The 23,505-nt window shown below is 36.7% G+C and overlaps 2 protein-coding genes across 2 annotated transcripts; one reads left to right on the plus strand and one right to left on the minus strand.

Moving 5' to 3' along the window:
• The first annotated feature begins 67 nt into the window (after positions 1-67).
• LOC133730989 (uncharacterized) lies at positions 68-4,940 on the plus strand. Its single transcript, XM_062158474.1, has 9 exons — positions 68-91; positions 933-1,004; positions 1,203-1,283; positions 2,420-2,494; positions 2,874-3,107; positions 3,666-3,767; positions 3,865-3,912; positions 4,303-4,381; positions 4,587-4,940. The coding sequence occupies exons 1-9, from the start codon at positions 68-70 to the stop codon at positions 4,685-4,687; spliced, it is 816 nt and encodes a 271-aa protein (XP_062014458.1). The 3' UTR covers positions 4,688-4,940.
• A 4,693-nt stretch (positions 4,941-9,633) lies between these two features.
• Positions 9,634-14,045, minus strand: LOC133730990 (F-box/kelch-repeat protein At3g23880-like). Its single transcript, XM_062158476.1, has 3 exons — positions 13,985-14,045; positions 12,859-13,554; positions 9,634-9,785 (listed from the first exon to the last, which is right to left on the minus strand). The coding sequence occupies exons 1-3, from the start codon at positions 14,043-14,045 to the stop codon at positions 9,634-9,636; spliced, it is 909 nt and encodes a 302-aa protein (XP_062014460.1).
• Positions 14,046-23,505: the final 9,460 nt, after the last annotated feature.

Below are 23,505 nucleotides of genomic sequence, written 5' to 3' on the forward strand. Positions count from 1 at the left end.
CCGTGTCCTGGAGCTGCCAAGTAAAGCTGTTTTCTCTTTCTCCACATGCATTTAAATTGATATTGAGATGACAAATCTTGTTATCTCAACTGTAAGCATTGGGTGAGACTGGGAGGAAATCACCTGTCCCAATTCTGTCCCTCCAATAATATATTATATTGCCACCATCTGCTAACTTAACACCCTCTAACTCTGATAACCCACATTAAAAAACTGAACCTTTCCCTTTTTTTTCTTTCTGGGTTGATGTTCAGAACCCACTTGTTACCTCATCGCCGCCGCTTCCGCTTCCGCCTCCGGCTCTCTCCACTATTGATTGATCGTCCATAAACATTCACCACTTGGTGAATCCCGAATCCTCCTCCAAGAGTCTGTTCTTGTACATCAGGACTCAATGTTAGCACCTTGTAGTCGTCATTATTGCAGTCGTGACCGAATCCATACTTCCATCGAAGTTCATATACTTTCCCTTCTGTTTCTAATATTTTTGGAGTCTCTTGTACTTGGATTTCAGAGGAAGGTCATACCATGGTAATATTCTTTTACGGATTAAATTCAGTTTATCCTCCTTAGGTTTGAGACTAACTATCATGTTAGTCCCTATGGTCTCAATTTAATCAGAAACACCCCTGAACTTTCCAATTTCAGTCAATCGTGACTAATTTCTCAGATTTCGTCCAAGTTAGACGTTAACTAAGATCTTGGGGCCCACTCTGGTTCCTGCTTCAGAGTCTGGTGGATTTGGATTTGAACCTCAAGAAGCTTAGGTCCAGATTGTTGGTGCTTAAAAGGCGACCCCAGCGAGGTCATCGTTCGTTGCCTAAAGGAGGTTACTAACTCTACTTTTTTCTCAATCCCTAATATATTTTTCAATTTCAAGATTTTATTGAAATTTAGAGTTTGGGGTTTTGGTTTGTTGTTTGTTTGAGCAGTGGGATGTGAAAAAGCTTTGCCTTGAGTATGACACCGAACCATATTACCAAGCTCTAGATGTTAAAGTCAGGGTATGCAACTTTACATTTTTCATTTTTGTGATTACAAGTGATATCATGTAAAGTTATATTATTGATTAACAAATTCACACACACACACACACTTAGTTTCAACATAACAGTAATACTTAAATTTGCATAGGATACTATTTAGGATGTGCTTTAGTTGTAGATATTTGAACAGCAAGAGGGTTTTGTTTGTTTTGGCAGGATTTTGCATCCGCGGTTGGGATTGAGGTTTTCAGTCCTGTAAGTCATACGCTGTTCAATCCAGGGGAGATTATACAGAAGGTGAGGTTTTTGAACTAATTTGTTAAGTGATTTTATGATGGAGGGTTTTGTTATATGCGGGTTTGATTGATGGATAATTTAGTTGATGGCATAAAAGAATGGGGGAAGGCCACCTTTGAGTTATCAATCATTTGTAACTCTAAAGAATGGGGAAAGCTCTGCAGTGCCTCGAACAAGACATAGTCGAGGTCCCAAAGGATCGTCAGAGAGAAAAAGGTGAATTTTTTTGAAACTCTAAAACCCCTAGATTTCTTTTAATCTGAAGTTCTGTTGTACCCTATTATGTGATTTTGTTATCGCCAATTGTCTCTCCTTTCCTCTCTTATGCTGATCGATTGTGTTGATCTTTCATTTGATTGGGTATTGTGCAAATTTGATTCTATTTGGGTAGATTTCATTTGGGTCTATTTAGGACTCAAGATCTAATTTTGATTCGGTTATCAGGATATATCAGATTATCAGGCTATAATAGTAAGGGGACTGCTTTAGTATTTTTCTTATTCTTTTCTTTGGCTTACCTTTTTCTGATTCATATCCCAGATTAATATTAAGAGAGTCGGTTTGGGTATGAGCTAACTAGTAGTGGCCAAGTAACAAATTGTGTTTAGCAAAGTATGTACTGTATGGCTTCTTCTTTTTTAATTTCTTTTCTTTTTTTGGTGTTCTTTTGTCCTTGATGCTGCTCATGTCTAAGTTGCAATTGAAATTGGTCTGTAATTTTCATTGAAATGCAATAGTATTCTTCTAAAATGTATGCAATAGGCTAATTTATTGATGAGAATTCCTAAGATTCCTTATGCTTTTACATGGTAAAAGGTACTGCATGTAGCTATTCAGGAGTTAGGTATAAGCCCTGTCAAGATTGAAGTTAAAACCTTGATAAACATTGTTTAATTGGGTCAAATGTCTGAAGTTTGAACTTGGCTACCAAAACAATTGACAGCTTGAGTATTTTAACAAGATATAAACCATTAGTTGGGTCTGGGAAGCTTATTTTTGTTTGGGTGGATAGATGAGCTGATATTGGTTGCCTAAAGGACTATGCCATTCTGGATAACCTGAATTAGATTAAAATTTTGAGCTCTGTCTATGATTGAGATTAACATTATCGTGTTAAATATATGTGCATTTGGCAGGATCCTCTAATGGTATTGACAGTGAAATGGGCTTTCCAGCTTGCTTATGGCAAACTGCCCGGAGAGATTCGGTTGGTCAGTTTATAGAAGCTAGCATTGCCACTCAATATAAGAAACCCATAACCCATAGGGTACAAATAGGTTATTAAGTTGGATTCCAGTCTACTACATATATTACTTGGAATCCAACTTAATAACCTATTTGTACCCAGTATTAATTACTTGGAATGGGTGCAAGGCGTTGTAGCTGCTAGCCAAGGATCAAACCAAAAAGTGGAATTGAAGGACAAGCCCAGAAGCAGATGTTTTACTTGCTTATGAGATGAATGGAGAGGTAAGTTGAATCCTACAGTTATGCCATTTGTTTAGCTTTGCTTATCAATCACATTTCTGTTTTATTGCATAAGTATTTGGTTATGTACTTGGTCCATTTTGTTCGGCGGCCTTCTAATTTTTTACTTTGTCTCCTTTTCATTTCTGCCCAGTAGATCCTCTAGTGATCAATTTTTTGGCACATGGCATCAGGATATCAGTCTCACATTGGGTGTTGTTTTATATTCTCTTATCATGTGAAGACCCTAAACAGAGAGATCATGGGTATCCGTTGTGTGTGGTTATACCTGCTGTTATTGGTGCCCGTTCTATTAAATGGCTTGATTCTATTAATGTCATTGCAGAGGAATGTAAGGTTGGATTCTTCAGTCTATTATTCATAGTAATCTTTTATTATGAATAGTAGACTAAAGAATCCACAAGCCCAGAATGAAAATAGAAGTTCAACATTAGAGGTTCTATTGAGATCAGCTAGAGAGATTAAATGCTTTCACTAGTGGAGTTATCATAATCAACTAAGGGTTTAGAAAATTAGTCAGTCTAGGTAATTGAATTTTGTCAACAATATTCTTGCTGTGAGTTGAGTCATTTCTTCTTGTTGTTTATCGTTGATCGAATTATAGCTTCACTTAGTGTGATTTTACTTTGTGATCTTTGGACTAAGGCACAATTATTCCAAACAAACATTAACATGAGTCATTTACGTGCACGCCATTTTCTCTTTTCTTTCCTTTTCTTTTTAGGGATGGGAGATCAAACTAGAACATGGGTATGGCATGTGGCCCTTGTAATGGGCCATTCTTTGATTGGATATACCTAATTAAGTGAAATTGCATCCTTCCTGCCAGGTTGATTGAATACCTAAATAGTACTAGCCAAGACGTATGGAACAACATACCTAAAAACCTTGCAGGGCTTCTTTATGCAAAAAGACTACAAAATGTTTCCACCTTCAGTAAACTGGGATAACATTAATTGGTCCACCAGGAGGCCACAAATGGATTTTCCTGTCCAGGTATGGAAAGCCAATCTTACCTTTTGCGGAATTGCCATGAATTTTCTCAATTACAGTCTGTTCTATTTGGCTGACATAGGATATTGCTGATTGACAGTGTGTAATTTGTTCTTTAGAGGATGTGAATGCTGTAAAGCCTGGAAAGGTTAGTTCTATTTGCAAACTGCAATATTTTCCTTCTCTTTATGCAATTGAATATATCTATTGTTTACTTCACATTATGGCATGCACAAAAACCTGAATTGCTGCTGTTTTAGCTCCAAATTCCAATTCAACAAGTATCTTTCAGCATGCATGGTGAAGGTCAAAGTTCTCTAGTGTTTTTACCTTCTCGTAGCATAGAACTCTTATTTCGTGTGCGTGATTTGGCTGGTGCAAATCCCATAATATTAGTCATTACTAAGGTATTAAGCAGCTCATTGGTACTTATGTAACGTGACATTGGGTTGTGGAGGCCACTGTAAAGAAGCTTAAGTAAGATTTGTTTCCTTGGCCATGCTTTTACTTATGCATATAGTACTAATTTCATTGGCAGTGTTATGAGTGTTCATCTGACGAGTTCAAAGTCTTTGGTTCGAGTAGCTGGAGTTGCATAAGAGATTCAAAAGAAGAAGGTATTAACTTCTCAGTTTTATGAATGTGTGCATGTGTGAAATTTGTTAACCTGACTAAAGCCATTAATATCAGTTAGTTAATTATAGCCAACAGAATAAATAGGATTACATATTGTCATTTGTACTTTTTGTTCAATGAAATGGAATATGAATTTCTGTCATTTACATGCTTCAAACTGAGTTCTTTAGCTGTTTTTTGGTGCAGGGGCGGGACGTGTATGTTATGGTGAGCTACTTGATAGGAATTCTGGAAGTTTACTTAGTACTGACTATGTAGTTTTGTCAAGTGAATTTAACACTTTATAGAACCTGAAGAATTTTTTACTTAATGCCCCTGCTTTTGATAGTGTTGATAGTTTGACCATTTTCTTCAATTTCTAATGAAGGTGTTGTAGTGTTGGCATGGATTGCTTTTGCTAATCTTTGATTTTAAACAACTCTTGGCTGGTCTTAGAATTGTGATTGACCCTTGGCTGGTCTTAGAATTGTGATTGTTGGTTGGTTATAGATGATGAGTTTCATAATATTTTTCAATTTATGATATTTACTGTAGATGGTACTAGCTTTGGTGTGCAATTCACACCTTTTTTTTTTTTTTTTAATTTTTAAAATTTTTTTTTTATAAATGAAATATTCTTTGCGACGGCAAAGTATCCGTCGCAACCAATTCATCCGATTTTTTTTTAAAAATGAAATATCTTCTTGCGACGGCAAAGCACCCGTCGCAAATAGTTTAGCCATTGGGGGGGTAAACTGAAACTAATCATCCTTTTACACATACCAAACCGACACAAGAACTCATGACACAATACTCAGATTCTTCGATCTGGAAAATCGATTGAACTTTCACGGACTACTATGGAATCATGAAAACTAACCAGGCCAAAGTGACTGGTGGTAACTTTTGATAAATACTTTTTGACAAATTGATGACTTGAGATCAGTGTTTTAAAAAACGCGCCCTTAAGGCGCAAAAACGTTATTTTGTATATATTTTGCGTGAGATTTCGTCACAAGGGGTACAGGCGCAAAATGCGTACTTCAAGGCTTGAAAAGAGTGGTGAGGCGTGAAAAACATGGAGGCGTACGCCCAAAAAAAAAAAAAGATGGTAGATGAGTTCTGCGTTGTTTTTGAGATGATTTCTGCTCCAAATCTTGATAGAGACTAACATAAAGGGGTAGAACTGAAGAATGAGAGAGAGAGCTTATGATCGAGTTGTGCCCGTCAGAACAGCATAAGATGACTTAATGAATTGATTGAGGACGTTGAGAAGCAGCTTTGGTGCAGATTATATAATACCTCTTCATATATACAATCACGTAATTAATATTGCTTTGATTAAGCTCCTATCAACGACCAAATTACATCTGAAAGATTATGATGTGTTTTTTTGAAAGGATATTATGGTTTATCCTTATCTATTGGTCTTTCACCTTTCCTAAATACTTTATATCTGTTAATGTAATTAGTGGCACACTACAATACAAACACTTATTTTTCTATATACATAATTAGTTGTTATTTATACATATGTTTTATTAAATTTTTCTTTAATATATACTTAATTTATTATGATGCAAGGTTTACGCCTTATTGAGACTCTCCCGAAAACGCCTCGAGTTACGCCTCATAGAAACATTGCTTGAGATTAAGGAGCACCATGACTTGCACACACACACTCTAGATTGCAACAAGGATTTGACGGAAGGTTTCGCAAGTATTTCGGCGATTTTCGATTGGTGATCCATGCATTGGCTTCTCCATATGTGCTCCTCTCCGACAACCCATGCTTTATTTTAAGTGCTGCATTAATAAGCACAGTAAGATTTCTTTTAATCCTAATGAAGTTAGGATCTATATCTAAACATATTAGGATTATGATTAGAAATTTTTTTAAGGGTGGGCCTATTACCACCATTCCATCATCATGCTATCTTCACAACCAAAGGCAAGTAAACTCATAAATTAAGACTATCAATCAAAAGCAACAAAGTTGCACATACCACTCTTAGATCATTAAGAGTTAAGAAGAGAGACTAGAACCAAAACCTCAGCCAACTTAGTATAATTTCAGGCTTTAAATTAAACTTGAACAATGTACGTAATGATTGACTGTACGCTTCAACCAATGACATAAGACATTGATCGAACTGAAGCCTAGCTCTTTAAAGTAGAACTATAAAAATTCTCTCTTAGCTAAAAAAACGAAAGAACAAAGTAGATATCAAATTTTTAAATTGCAAGGCTAAGCGCATTTTATCTTCGATAAGTTGATAACTGTCCAGCATGCAAGTTATAGAGAATCCCCTCTAGCTAGTAACTTTCAACGCTGAGTCGCTGACAACATTTCGTCCAACAATTCCTTTGAGCTCCGACTCACATAGACTGGCACCTTTACCTCTCGATCATGGACTTCAGTATTCAACTCCACTCGGTAGTCGAACTTCTTATATATCTCGGGAATAGATAAGCGCATTTTATCTTCGATAATTTATATCTTTAATTTCTTAACAGCTTTTTTTTTTCTTTTTATAATTTTTTGTTTAATTTCTTAACAGCTAAAATGAGAAGATATATTATAAGTCGAGATACCCTCTAGAGTTCCGCCAGTGTACTTATCGTACAAGGTTGCAAAAAATAAAGACTTTAGGACCAATTCAGCTGCATCTTCAACGGTCATGTTATAGTAATACCTAGCATAAGCAGATCATGCATGTTAATCGAGTGTGAAACTCAAATTATGCAGTTGTTATACTTATATAAAATAAATAAATAAATAAATAACGAGTAAACAAGGGTGTGAAGAAGAACATACTCAGATGCCATAACTTCATTAGCATGTTGTTGACCAGATCCGAGTGAAGCATAGGAACAATATCTGTCTTTCACAATTTTGGTTGTCAGATATGAAAATACGACAAACTTGAACCCTGCAACCAAGCAAATTACAAAAGCTTAGCTAAGTGATCGATTTCATGAATATGAATAAATGAGAAGTTTTAAGTGAGATGATATTCATTACCTCTTTTTCATCCCCCCCTTCTAAATATTTAATCATCTCTTTGTATACAAATGAAACTGAAAGCACGCCTTTGAATTTTAAATATTGTGAGCAATCACGTTTCACCGACTTGCACATCTCTCTGCAATCTCGAGCTTCTCCTGCCATTACGGCAACTATTTTGGAAGACATACGAAACACTTTATCCGTATCGTCTGTGACTGAAAATATGAAATATTAAATAAAAGAATTGATAGGTAAACTCATTGTTAGTATCCAAAAACATGCATGCATGGAAGAGTTGGTGTTTACTTTTAAGCTTATATTGTTTATTATGTTCCCTGATCCCTTGAGACCCTTCATTTGAGCACCTGGAATCAACGCCAAACACGATGCCTTCTGTTTATACCTACACTAGCAAGACTAGTTTGCTATCATCACCAAGCATAAGTAAACACCCACTTTGGGACATCCACGAGACATGGCAAGGCCCAACCGCGACATCCATCGTGTAGCCCTATGTTCAAGCTACGCCACGGTATCCGGAAGAGGCAAATCCGTCACCGGGAAGCCACGTTCCCGCCCTTGCCAAGATGCCTCCACAACATGGCTTTCTACATGCTTCTTGGACTAGCTAGAATTGTGTGGTTGCTTGTCCCACATCGAAAACAATGTAAAGGAGAAGCATTCCGCTGAACAATGATCTGTTCATCACCATCTTCCGCCACACTGTACACCGCTAGGCCACCGCCAGCGCCTATCCGCTAGCAACCCCACGGCAGAAACCCAGCGGCACCGGAGTTCACATTTGGAGCAGCCCCTTCTGCATATCAAGCTACTCTTGAATCTGGAGACACAACCCAGTCGGCCCTGTGTCTCTTTGACGCTTATGATCTCACTATAGAGCATCCTGCTGAACAATCTCTTTATCCAGGGAGATATAATCACCGATCACATTTCCAATTAGCAAAATCATCACCTTTCGACTAAGGTACTTTGCCGGAGCAATGGAACGTCATGCTCGGATAACTCCAACTCACTCCAAATCGGCATAAGATAAGTAACTTCATCTTATCTCTTACGCTCTTGCAATGTGAGCTACCGCCGATGCCATGACTATACATGTCTCTATAACCCTTAAGCATGCCTATAAAATGTTATTAGCAACTTTCCTACAAGTACATGCTACACACATACATGCTTAAATTCACTTTCATGTGACATTCATCTAGAACCTTGTGACACTTATAGCTCAATTAAACATGCTCGGATAAACGCTTGCGAAACGGTTACGACTCGCTTGGGTATCAAAGCATGGCCGCGACTCGCTTGGGCTACGCCTCGCACGCTCATACAGCGCCTACACCCAACTTGCTCGAACACCTAACTCGCTCCACTTATCCAACATGCTTTAGTTACGCTCTCGGTTCACAATGCTTCATACATATGGTCTAGCCTCCGGGCACCACACTTTTTCACGTTTTCTTACATATGGTCTAGCCTCCGGGCTCCATGCGGTAGGGCGACGCCCCATTATCTCATGCACTTCATACATTAGTGCACCTCCGATGTAACTACATATACTAATTTTTGTCTTTTGTGATACAGGATAGCGAGTCCCTTCTTGCTTGCGGAGATCGGGGACTTGTAGGGGCCGTGCGCCTCTCGGATATTACTTATGCTTGATGACTTCATGATTTGAACTCCCCAACCAAGAAGCTACTCTTACTCGGGGACTTCGGGGACTTGTTTATACCTACACTAGCAAGACTAGTTTGCTATCATCACCAAGCATAAGTAAACACCCACTTTGGGACATCCACGAGACATGGCAAGGCCCAACCACGACATCCATCGTGTAGCCCTATGTTCAAGCTACGCCACGGTATCCGGAAGAGGCAAATCCGTCGCCGGGAAGCCACGTTCCCACCCTTGCCAAGATGCCTCCACAACATGGCTTTCTACATGCTTCTTGGACTAGCTAGAATTGTGTGGTTGCTTGTCCCACATCGAAAACAATGTAAAGGAGAAGCATTCCTTCACTTATAAAAGGAACTCTCCTCCCACTTAAAACACCATTCATTCCATCACAACTCCATTACATACTTTGTAATCTTGTTAGGCCGCAAGGCTCAACACACATAGTTAAACATTCAAGTGGACGTAGTCTCCCGCTCATGCGGAGGCGAACCACTATACTTCTTGTGTCTCCCTCTCTCTCTCTCTCTATCTCTCTCTCTTTGATGCTAACTAGAGACCCCCACGGACTCTAATGTTAACACCTTCCTTAGTAAAACATGCAACAATGGTTGTCCCCTTTCTCTTTGAGTCCATATCATTATCTTGCTCTGAAGAGTACTTCGAACTGTTGCAACCCATATTCATGTCGAAAGGCAAACCTCCTGTAAGACGTGGAAAGATAAAACATAGCAAGCAAAACTCATAGAATTTTTTTTATATTTATTAGGGCTAAATACTGATTACTACCCTGTAGTTTGAGTCCAAAATCAATTCAGTCCTTGAACTTCTAATTTCATCAAAAACACCCCTACACTTTCAATTTTGATCTAATAGGTCCAATTTGTTAGTTTTCCATTAATTGAGTCCGTTAACTTGCTGACGTGGCTCATATCATATGGGGCCTATGTTTTATGATGTGGTGTTGAGGTGGTATGCATAGTCAGTTTAGGAGTGGATCCCACTATTAGAAATCTATCAAATAAAAAGTTTTTAAACAAAAAACTCAACTATAACTAGAACCCACATCAGAAAATTAACGAATTGGATCTATTAGATTAAAATTGAAAGTACAGGGGTGTTTTTGATGAAATTGGAAGTCCAGGGACTGAATTGATTTTGGACCTAAACCACAGGGTAGTAACTAGTATTTAGCCCTAATTAAATTTCAGAGAGACTTGATGCAAGAAATAAAAAGTTGCATGTGTCGTGTTTTTTTTTTCGGCTTTACGTACCAATATCAAATCAAAACAAAAATATTTCCTATATATATATACAAATTTTTTTTTCTGAGAGAAGCACAAATTCAGCTAAGAAAAAGAGCTACCGTTGTCTAATATTTTTTTCATTTACTAGATAAATTAAGGAATTATATATCATAAAGAAAATTCTTATTTAGCATGTCTTTGATATTTGCAACCCCATCCACACACACAGCCCATGCATACAATATATAAACCCTAAGCGAGAATATACTGATCGAAATACCAATCTATAAAATACTGATCGTCAGTGGCGGAGCCAGAATTTCTTATTAAGTGGGGCACAAAATTAGAATTTAAATATATACCAAAATTTTAATAAAAAATAATAAAGTAAAATAAAATTAAGGTAATATTAATATTTTTCTCTAAATTACATATTTTATTAATAAACTTTATAGCTTTAGATATTAGATAATTTTTCATTAAGGAGACATAATTTATTTTTAACTTTTAAAACTATAAGGAAAAATTGTATTATTGTTCTCAAAAGGAAAAAGAAATTGAAAAAAGTACCATTTCCAGCAACCATGACTCGAACCTAGGACCAATTACAAAACCAATGCACACCTTACCACTACACCAAGTTGGCTAGTGCTAATATTAACATACTCTAGATTATTTAACCAAGTTTTCATGTATAGAAATTGAAAAAAAATATAAAAGTCAGTGGGGCACGGGACCCAGTGGGTCCCCATGTGGCTCCGGCCCTGCTGATGGTAATATATAAGTACCAACATATAAACCCTAAGAAGAATATACTGATCAAAATATATATGTACCAAAACATTCAAAACTTTAATATTTCTTTTGTTGGAAACAGATTTCTGGAAAATAACTCAGTCATGTATTGGATTATAGGATGGTACCTGACTTGACCACGTCACCACATATAGTAAATTACAAAAAGATCTTTTACACCAATGTTTTTCTTAATAAACAAAGTCAATGTGAATTGAATATGAAAGTGGAGGACTGTATATACTAACAGAGCACTATACCTTAATCTAATAGTATATCACTGGAAACTTAAATTAGGAAAGAATATATTTATTTCTTGTAAATTAAGACAGGGAAGATTTTTATGTAAATTTTTACCCTTTTTCAACTATTCGGAGTTTAGTTAGGATCTGTGGTACAAAATCAGAGATACTATTCCATAGTTTATAGGCTCACTTTAAGTGAGCGGTTAGTTCGAATATAGGTGGTCTATTTCTATGTATCACAGTAGTTTCGCTACAACTTCTTGATCTGTCTAGTTGAAGGCAGCAGAAGGATATGTAATGACCATCTTGGCATGCGTAAATGAAATCCACATTCCCTTAAAAAAAACATCAGAGATACTAAGGTGGCGTTCAGTAACGTTTTCAAGTCATCTTTTTCATTTTATAAAATGAAAATGGCTTGAAAATGCGTTCGTTGGTCTGTTTTCAAAAATGTAGAAAATAAAAATTGAAAATAATTTTTTATTTTACTCGTAAAACAGGAAAACAACAAATAGACGTTTTCACCTTTTCATTCTCATATTTTAGAAAACACTCAGATATATTTTCCAAAACAAAGAAAAAAAAGAACGTGCTCTCTTCTTCCATATTCTCACGTCGCTCTCATCTTCTCAGGTCTCTCTCTCATCTCTAGCCTCCATCTTCTCTCGTTGCTTTCTTCTCAAGGGAACGAAAGATCCAAAGCTTGATTGAAATCTAAAGACACAAAAAGATGAAGGGTCATTGATCAGGTAAATTTGTGTAGTGTATCCTAGGTCTATTGGCTTTTGTGTAAGATTATGATTACCAATATTGGTTAGTTCTTTTGTACTGAAACGTAACATTTTCCCCTACTCTGTTTGTTTGAGCTGTCCACAAGTTAAGTTCTTTTCATCTTTTGGTGTCAAAGTCAAGTTCCTTAGGTCACAAAACCCTTTATGGACAACTTGTACCTGAACGCGGACTTTTCGACTCTCAAGTATCTAATACTATCTGCAAATTTCATAACAGGAACTATACCAGCTGAGCTTGATAACCTAACGGGACTGCTGAAACTCGAATTATGTTGCAACAAGTTAACAAGTCCATTTAAAAATAAACAAATTGTCCAACTTTGAATGTTATTAAACTAAAGAATGAAACCCAAAAGGTTCCATAATAGCAAAGATGACTAACCCACGCTTCATTAATTTTGAGAGTATGAACCACTATCTACTTGTTTTTGGCGATACTAAAGTCTCCACGTATAATTTAGGCCTTATGTAATAGTCATGAATAAGACGTCTATATTTCTTTTGACGGTTTTCCTTTGGATTATACAATACCAACTGGTTCCACTGGCTTCTATTGCTGATCTGATTCATCAAAACTTTATCATCCTCTAAAACCGAAATTGGTTTATAATCAAAAATATGACGGGGAGATAAACTAGAAGAAGGAATTTGAACAACTCTAGTCCAAGATTCATTCACCCCATATTGTAAATGCAATACCTGTTTGGGACGTATGATGCTTGGAATCATAAAGATATAGGAAGAGACAGTTGCCAATAGTTTTCCCAATACCCAGGCGGCCAGAAACTTCTTTCCTGCAAATATTGGGTGGTGGCAACTCCTGAAATTTCTCCTCTACCAGATCAAAAGAGATTATTGTGAATTTTGACCGACTATCCTCCAGCCAATGTAGAGCTCCGTTCAACAAGCACCCCTCCCCATAAAACCTTCCAACGTACTCGGACTGTTCAACAATCTTCCATGAGCCGGTTTTTAATGTAAAGACTGTAATTTCGGTTTCAAGGCCTACTATGACCTTGTAATCTTCATTGGTGGAATCATAACCAAATCCAAAAAACTGACGATATCTAGTTTTAATTTGTTCCGGTAACTTGTATGTATCTCGAGTTGAAGGATTCCATAAGATAAGATCACCTCCCTTGTCTTCTTCCCGGCATATCAAGCCAATGCAGGAACCCAGAACCCATAATCTTGGTGCTTCTGGTAGGGCGGTATATCCCACTCGATCGTCATCCTTTAATGTTGCTTCGAAGTCTATGGATCTGGAGGGATTGACTGTCTCAAGAAGCTTTAACCTGCTGGTGTATGTGCTGATGTGCTTCCTAGCAAAATTGGGATAAGAGATTAAAGCAAGCCACGACTTGCATACACAACGAAACTGTAGTAAAGATTTTGCTGGAAGCCGCGACAGTATCTCAACAATTAGGTCATCGTCAAAACGACCATCCCATGAGGGAGAAGGGTTGCTCAAAGCTCATTCAAGCCCTACATATGTCGCTCGTCTAGTGATGGAATCCCAACAGCGGGAAAGAACGCCATAGCATGATAAAGAGATGAAGATGATGTTCCCCATTGCGCTTGTGGAAGATTTTTAGAAAAACAAAGAGATCGAGTTCTGGTAAAAAGCACGCAATGGGAGATTATAGGAGATATTTATGAAGTTTTGCCGACCTCGATCAATACCAACTGGTTCCACTGGCTTCTATTGCTGATCCGATTCATCAAGTAGAAACGAATTGGGAGAGCCTTGAGACGTTCTCCTATATATACCTAGTGTATTTGACGTCTCATGGTGACAAATTTTCTCCACAATTTCGATTCTCACTTGTGCTCTTGAGTTTTTCAGGTTTTCGCATCTTCAAGTTCCTAGCCGTGCCATCCTCCATCTTTGCCGTGATCTTTACCTTGTGCCACCACCTTGGAGCTGCTTTGGGTCTTTGGGACGTGACTAAGGGTTGTTCATACCACCTTCCCTATGTTTTCTTCACGGTTTAGTGTTCTTTTAGATAGAATTTCTGTTTTTGATTTTCTTTGTGTAAAACCGAAACCATGAGTACATAAACTGATTTTTGGATTCGATTTTGATGTTTCTTTCAATGTTTGATTCGTTTGTGTGTCTTTGATTCTTGTTAGTTGCCGAATATATGGAATGATAATCTGATTTTGTTTTATGGAAAACTTTTATGTGTTCTTGTTCTTTGGTTCGAAACTTAGGATGATTGCATGTAATTGGAGCTAGTAATTAGGTTAACGCTTCGTGACCCTAATTCATTATAGTAGTAAAGGCTTTGTACAAATGTCGAAATCAGATTATGCATGTAATGAAAAGACTTTCTTCGAGTACTTGAATTTGCATGTTTATTGACTAAACTTTCACTTGCTGATCTTAATGATTTGAATGCATGAGATTATGAGTCGCTTCGATTGTGTGATACTTGCATTTGAAATATATTGGTTAGGTGCTTCGTTTCATCAATTGTGTAAAGGGAAGTCATATAAGGGATATTGTTCGCTTGTAACTTTGTTTCTTGGGTTGATATCGTTTCATGGTAATAATAAGATGAAAAGATTGCATGAATGGATTGATCTTGATTGGTTCTTGATGAATTGTTTTCCAAAAATTCTTCTTTTCCCACCTTTGTATAGAAAACGTTTTTATTCTTTATTTGTTTTCTGAAAATTTATACTTTGATCTTCAAAACCCCCCTTGTTCTTGCGTTTTCTTGTTTGTGTATATATGTAAATCGATTTAGGATTTAGTATTCATGTAAATCGTAAATAACATGTTAATAATCTGAAAATATATTTTAATTTCATGAATAGTGTTTTCATGAATAGTAGGGGGTGTATTGTATTTAGATTTCTAAGGTGTTTTAAAGACTTTTTTGGATTTGAAAAATCTAGGAGTATTCAATTATGATTTAATAAGACTTTTAAAGAGTTGTTGTAAGTATTAGGGTATTCAATGTGGATTTGTAAAGGGAGATTTTAATTCCATAAAAATCTGAAGGTATTCAAAAAATCTACGAATTCTATAGAATTTATAAAATAGTGAACTCTTGTGGATTGTAGAGCCTCAGGTATAAATACCAAAGCTCCAAACAAATCCAACGTCTCCACCAAAGATTTTCACAATATTCTTTTTTCACAGCAGCTCGACGTAGGTACGTGAAACTTTCTTCTCTCTTTTCTAGGGTTTCTCTTCTCTCTCGTTTTGGATTGAAACTTGGATCTCCTTTCTCTCGTTTCAATCCTTTTCTTTGCTCTTGAACATATTGCTATTGTATGTATCCATATTTTGATCATCTATGAATTGTGCCATATGCCCTAGGTTGACTTCAGTAGAATTCTTGTTGGTGTGAAAATAATCAATTCTAGTTGGTGTGAAATTAATCAATTCTTGTTGTTGTGAAAGGATCAATTCTTACTAATGTGAAATAATCTGTAGATGGTTTGAAATTATGTGGATGTTCTTGTTGACTTTTGTTGCGAAACCTAAACTTCTCCTAAAAGCAAATAGGGTAAAGAGAAGATAAAGAGAAAAGAAACAAACAATCAAAGATAACTATAATGAAATACAGTTGAAGAAAAAAAAATACCAAAGACGACTGCTTGGACTTGTGTTTTTGTTGATTCAATGAAGACCTTGACTCTTTTTTTTCTCACTCTTTTGGTCTTGGGCCAACAAAAACACTCCATCAAAATCCATAAATTCTAGCAAAAAGTTTATACAAATCAGAAAAAGTCTATACGAATCTATTTATATAAATCCTGAAAAATTTTACAAATCTATTGAAAAGTCTTTACAAATCAATAAACTCATAAAATCTATTGAAATCTATCACTTCAAAAAAATCCACTAAAATCCAACTACAATACATCCCCCGTAATATGTGTTTGTGTTATACATGGATTTGTGTAGTTAGAGTTTAATTAGGATTTGTTGTTTGTATTTGTGTTGTGTATGGATTTCTAATTGGACTAATTTCAGTTTACCCCCCTGAGGTTAGGGGTCGTCATCATGTTAGTCCCTCGAGTTTCAATTTAATCAGTAACACCCTTGTACTCTCCAAATTCATCAGCCTTGTCCAATTTTTGGACCTCCGTCCAAATTGGCTGTTAAATCTGTTATGTGGGCCCCACTTAGGGGGTAAAATGGTAATTTTGAGCTCCAAATTATAAATTAAAAAAAAAATAAAAAAAATTCTGTTTTTTCCTTTTTTTAAATGTTTTTTTTCTTGTTTCTTCGTTTTTTTTTTTCCTGTTTCTTCGCTTATTATTATTATTATTTGTAATTTTGTCTTCAACCTATACACCACAAGTTATAATAGGTTTATAAAAACAAAAAAAATACTCTAGGTGTTTCTTCGTATTTTTTTTTTTCTTTTTTTATTATAAATTTTGTCTTCAACCTATACACCACAAGTTATAATAGGTTTATAAAAACAAAAAAAAATACTCTAGGTGGTTAAAAAGGCGCTCGCTGGTCTACAATATTTGTGATATATCTCCGATAAAGCGAAAAATTTTAGGATATATTTGTAAAATATATCTATAAAATATAATAGGTTTATAAAGTGAAGAATAATAGGATATATCCCCAATAAAGTGAAGAAATATTTGTAAAATATGATTAAAAAAATAAATACAGATATTTCTTCACTTTATTGGGGATATATCCTAAAATTCTTCGCTCGCTGGTCTACGATATTTGTGGTATATCTCCGATAAAGCAAAGAATTTTAGGATATATCCCCAATAAAGTGAAGAAATATCTGTATTTATTTTTTTAATCATATTTTATAGATATTTCTTCACTTTATTGGGGATATATCCTAAATTTCTTCACTTTATAAACCTATTATATTTTACAGATATTATCCTAAAATTCTTCGCTTTATCGGAGATATACCACAAATATCGTAGACCAGCGAGCGACTTTTTAACCACCTAGAGAATTTTTTTTGTTTTTATAAACCTATTATAACTTGTGGTGTATAGGTTGAAGACAAAATTATTAAAAATAAAAAATAAAAATAAAAGCGAAAAAACAGAAGAAAAAAAAAAAAAAAAAAAAAAAAAAGGAAAATCTTTTTTTTTTTTTAATAATTTGGAGCTCAAAATTACCATTTTACCCCCTAAGTGGGGCCCACATAACAGATTTAACAGCCAATTTGGACGGAAGTCCAAAAATTGGACACGGCTGATGAATTTGGAGAGTACAAGGGTGTTACTGATTAAATTGAAACTAGAGGGACTAACATGATGACGACCCCTAACCTCAGGGGGGTAAACTGAAATTTGTCCTTTCTAATTTAACTATAACTTGGACTCTTTGTAAATTTCGAAACCTATGTCTATATATACCTTTTATTTTCGTGAATATTGTATATCCTTTTCTCTTATTTTCGTTTCACATGTAAGTACCCTCAATCCCCGGCTTGAACGATCCCTGCTTATTCTATACTAACAACTACATTTTTTAGGGTTTAAATTGGCGATTGCTTTTGCTCGTATCAATGTTTCCCATTGTGCTTGTGGAAGATTTTTAGAAAAACAAAGAGATCGAGTTCTGGTAAAAAGCACGCAATGGGAGATTATAGGAGATATTTATGAAGTTTTGCCGACCTTGATCCTTTTCCTAGTCCATTTTAGGTTTTGGGGCCTGTTACTTTCCTAAAACCTTAGTGGGAGTTGATTGTCTTGTATTTTGTCCAAGTTTAAGTTTCCAGTGTCCTATTAGATTAGGGGATGCTGCTCATCTAGATTGTATTTCTTTCATTCAGTCCAATCACATCAATAATACGTACACAACCAGAAAACGACAGCGTTGCACATGACCCTTGGTCTTCTTAACAACCAATCGGAGCTTTATTGTTGTCTCACGTATTTTTCCGGTCAACTTAGAAGTTCGTATCTGGCACTTCTCTTGTTTACTTTTTGACTTCCTTACGATCTGTTTGATTACCAAGAAAACTGATAAAACATACAAAAGGAGTGCAAAAACCTATCCTTTGTTTGTTTAACTTTTCACAAGTGAAATTGTGTTGCTCTAGGTTTAAAAGTATATGGAGGTAACTGGTGAATCCTAGGATGAGTCTAGAGTGATAATATATTGTGTTTGTCTGTGTCTCTTTTTTGGCTGTCTTCTGATCCACTCGTATGAAAAGGCTGATAATTGATCTTGTATTTTTGTATTGCTTCTTGGATCAGCAACTCTTGAACAGAATTCTCTCAAGGGAATGAAAGATCCAAAGCTTGATTGAAATCTAAAGACACAAAAAGATGAAGGGTCATTAATCAGGTAAATTTGTGTAGTGTATCCTAGGTCTATTGGCTTTTGTGTAAGATTATGATTACCAATATTGGTTAGTTCTTTTGTACTGAAACGTAATATTTTCCCCCTACTATGTTTGTTCGAGCTGTCCACAAGTTAAGTTCTTTTCGTCTTTTGGTGTCAAAGTCAAGTTCCTTAGGTCACAAAACCCTTTATGGACAACTTGTACCTGAACTCGGACTTTTTGGCTCTCAAGTATCTAATACTATCTGCAAATTTCATTACAGGAACTATACCAGCTGAGCTTGTTAACCTAACGGGACTGCTGAAACTCGAATTATGTTGCAACAAGTTAACAAGTCCATTTAAAAATAAACAATTTGTCCAACTTTGAATGTTATTAAACTAAAGAAAGAAACCCAAAAGGTTCCATAATAGCAAAGATGACTAACCCACACTTCATTAATTTTGAGAGTATGAACCACTATTTACCTGTTTTTGGCGATACTAAAGTCTCCACGTATAATTTAGGCATTATGTAATAGTCATGAATAAGACGTCTATATTTCTTTTGACGGTTTTCCTTTGGATTATACAATACCAACTGGTTCCACTGGCTTCTATTGCTGATCCGATTCATCAAAACTTTATCATCCTCTAAAACCGAAATTGGTTTATAATCAAAAATATGACGGGGAGATAAACTGGAAGAAGGAATTTGAACAACTCTAGTCCAAGATTCATTTACCCCATATTCGTTCGGCACCCATATTGTAAATGCAATACCTGTTTGGGACGTATGACGCTTGGAGTCGTATAGATATAGGAAGAGACAGTTGCCAATAGTTTTCCCAATACCAAGGCGGTCAGAACTTCTTTCCTGCAATTATTGGGTGGTGGCAACTCCTGAAATTTCTCCTCCGCCAGATCAAAAGAGATTATTGTGAATTTTGACCGACTGTCGTCTAGCCAATGTAGAGCTCCGTTCAATAAACACCCTTCCCCATAAAACTTTCAACGTACTCGGACTGTTCAACAATCTTCCATGAGCCGGTTTTTAATGTAAAGACTGTAATTTCGGTTTCAAGGCCTACTATGACCTTGTAATCTTCATTGGTGGAATCATAACCAAATCCAAAAAACTGACGATATCTAGTTTTAATTTGTTCCGGTAACTTGTATGTATCTCGAGTAGAAGGGTTCCATAAGATAAGATCACCTCCCTTGTCTTCTTTCCGGCATATCAAGCCAATGCAGGAACCCAGAACCCATAATCTTGGTGCTTCTGGTAGGGCGGTATATCCCACTCGATCGTCATCCTTTAATGTTGCTTCGAAGTCTATGGATCTGGTGGGATTGACTGTCTCAAGAAGCTTCAACCTGCTGGTGTATGTGCTGATGTGCTTCCTCGAAAAATTGGGATCAGAGATCAAAGCAAGCCACGACTTGCATACACAGCGAAACAGTAGTAAAGATTTGGCTAGAAGCCGCGACAGTATCTCAGGAATTAGGTCATCGTCAAAACGACCATCCCATGAGGGAGAGGGGTTGCTCAAAGCTCATTCAAGCCCTACATATGTCGCTCGTCTAGTGATGGAATCCTAGCAGCGGGAAAGAACGCCATAGCATGATAAAGAGATGAATATGATGTTCCCCATTGCGCTTGTGGAAGATTTTTAGAAAAACAAAGAGATCGAGTTCTGGTAAAAAGCACGCAATGGGAGATTATAGGAGATATTTATGAAGTTTTGCCGACCTCGATCCTTTTCCTAGTCCATTTTAGGTTTTGGGGCCTGTTACTTTCCTAAAACCTTAGTGGGAGTTCATTGTCTTGTATTTTGTCCTAGTTTAAGTTTCCAGTGTCCTATTAGATTAGGGGATACTGCTCATCTAGATTGTGTTTCATTCATTCAATCCAATCACATCAATAATACGTACACTACCAGAAAACGACAGCGTTGCACATGACCCTTGGTCTTCTTAACAACCAATCAGTGCTTAACTATTGTCTCACGTATTTTTCCGGTCAACTTAGAAGTTCGTATCTGGCACTTCTCTTGTTTACTTTTTGACTTCCTTACGATCTGTTTGATTACCAAGAAAACTGATAAAACATACAAAAGGAGTGCAAAAACCTATCCTTTGTTTGTTTAACTTTTCACAAGTGAAATTGTGTTGCTCTAGGTTTAATAGTATATGGAGGTAACTGGTGAATCCTAGGATGAGTCTAGAGTGATAATATATAGTGTATGGCTTCACGTTGTTGTTGTGGATTTCTATGATAGCATTAGTAAGCTCCATGTCCAGGCTTCTCACAGATCTGACAGATGAGTGTCCCTCCATAGTGATGATTTGTGTTCAACTTGGGCTTGAAGGTTGCAGGTCTATCGCTATTTGTGTATGTCCTGTTGTTGCTACTTGGAAATTGAGGGTAGTTGCTCTGAGTATTCCCATTTGAGTATCCTCCATTGCCATATGAATATTCCCCATTGTTTTTCTGAGATTGAGATGTATTGCCGCCATGTGAAGAAGCACCAAACTTCTGAGGTGAAGGCAAATTCTTCTGAGAGAAATCACTAAAACCGAGTTGTTGTGGGTGAGAACTATATCTGTAGAATTGAGGAGTGCTTTGAAGTTGTTCAAGCCCAATGTAGGATTGTTGAGACAAATTGCTTGCACTGTTGGTACTGAAGTTACTACATAGACCTCCATTTTCAGCCACAAATCCAGATATGTGAGTAAAAGTTCCCTTGAAATTCTGAGCAAAATATTGAGGGCAACCAACAGATATGGTTGATGGGTTCATAAAACCATAGTTGGATGTCATAGTAGTTGGTGGTGGAGTATACCCAACTTGACTTGTACAAGTAGGAGACATATTATATGCAGTGCAATGTGTGACCCCAGAAGTATCAAAAGGCAAATTATATGGTGATACACCAAATTGAGAGCCCTGTGAGTCAGGCAAATATACATTCCCACTAGTGATAGCATTATATGCAACCATACCATTGAAGGGAGATAAATGGTGTGCCTTGTGTTCAACTTCAAACTCAGCAGAGAGCAACAAACACCTAACTTCTTCCATATATAGTTATAGAATTCTTGCCTCTGATAATTTGCCTTGTATGAGCATATTCACTAGGAAGGCCTGCTAGTATCAATGTTTTTATGTCCTCATCTGACATACTAACCCCAGCAACAGCTAATTGATTTTGAACATCTTTAAATCGCAACAAATATTTGTGTATAGAATCTGATCCTTTTCGGATATTTTGCAGAGTACTTCAATCTCATAGTATGAAATTCAGAGTTTGGTGCATAACGTTGTTTGAGAGTGGTCCATACCTCCATTGAAGTTTCACAGCCAATTACAAGAGTCAGAGCATCAGCAGAAAGTGAAGCTGTGATCAAAGAAATCACACAACTATCTTGTTGCAGCCACTTTTCAAAAGCTCCAGTGTTATCAATAGAGAGAGAATCATAATCGGCCCTCTGAAACTGTGAAGGGCAATGATAAGAACCATCTACAAACTTGAGCAAACCATGACCACGAAGGTAGTGCCGCATCAGAAAATGCCAAGTGTGGTAATTTGTATCATCAAGACGAACAGAGATTCCATTACAAAGTTGATTCGAGTTCTCCATATCAGATCTTGAGGTGATTCAACTGTGAACAACTTTCTGGATCATCAAATGACCAACTCTTCTGGAACTTGAAGATGAATAACAACGAAACTTGTGACTATTGTATGATCCACAAGGCTGAATCTTTGAGCCAAAATTTGCAGGAAGAGGAATTAAGAAGGAATAACTACAGATCTACTTAATTGTGCTTTGGTTGATGATTTTACTTCGTAATTGTACAGGAATTTGGTATTTGATTTGGTAATTGTATAAATGATGAAGAAGATGCAATTTCTAGGGTTCTTGATCTGTTAAATTGGGAATTTATGTTTGGTACTCAAACAAAAGGAAGATTGCAGTGGAAAGAAACGAGATGAGCACAGGTCAGGCTACCATGAGCTCTGATACCATGCTAGAAATCACATTTGTAAACTCACAAGCTTAGAAACTAAGCAACAATGGCAGAAACTCTAACCTGATGAAGAAGAAGAAGACGAAGCAAGAGAGAGATAAACTGGTATTGATGCTCAGTAATTTTACAAAAATGATAGAATCATGGAAAAAGAAAGAGAAACTGGCTATTTATACTAATTGACTGAAGCTAATTAAGCTTGAGGAGTTGATCTGCTACACACTGGTGAGGCTCAAGAGCATTCCTGTAGCACAAGCTGTTAATGAGCTGGCTAGCATCACACGCAAGGCATGCATCTGTATTGGTACTCATGCTGAGCTCACTACCTTCATCACTAGGCATTGTTTGCAAAGGTTGGGCCCGGAGAATATGTGAAGTATGTGTAGCTTGTTGGGCCTTGCTTTCTATTGTGACAGTTTTGCTATCACTACCACTCATCACCTTAACTTTGCTATCATTACCACTCATCACCTTAATAGTTGTGAGTAATTTCCTTGTTGTTGTTGGGGATTAAGGTTGTGTGCCCTAACCCAAATTTTGTGTAAAAGATGTTTAATTTAATGTAATGATGTAATTTTCATATGATGGATGCTTATATCAATTATTGTTGGGTTGAAATGCATGTCTAGGAGCCTAGTCAACTCTAGGATGTGTATTTTGAGCATGTTTGGGACGGAGTTAGAGGCTTGACTCCCTCTAATTCCTAAGCTAGAAACCTTCAAATTCGTATTCGAGGGGTTATAAGCATGGTTATTTACACCCGTTGCGTGATTGCGCGGGCGGGTCGCTTAGTAGTCTAATTCCTCGATCTCTAGGCCTCTTGATGTGACTTAGTGACCCTTGATCCGGCTCTAATTCATGTCAAGTGAGTTCCTACGGCCCTTGAAACGGAGCAGGAATACCATGAAAGAGAATTTCAGTCCTTGAGCCTTGAACCGCCTTGGATACGACTACCGCCAAAGTAGGAAATTTGCATCTACATTAGATAAGCTTCCGACACATAGAATTTGGGTGATGGAACCTCCCTAAT

The sequence above is a fragment of the Rosa rugosa genome, chromosome 2, assembly GCF_958449725.1.
Source record: "Rosa rugosa chromosome 2, drRosRugo1.1, whole genome shotgun sequence".
Taxonomy (NCBI): domain Eukaryota; kingdom Viridiplantae; phylum Streptophyta; class Magnoliopsida; order Rosales; family Rosaceae; genus Rosa; species Rosa rugosa.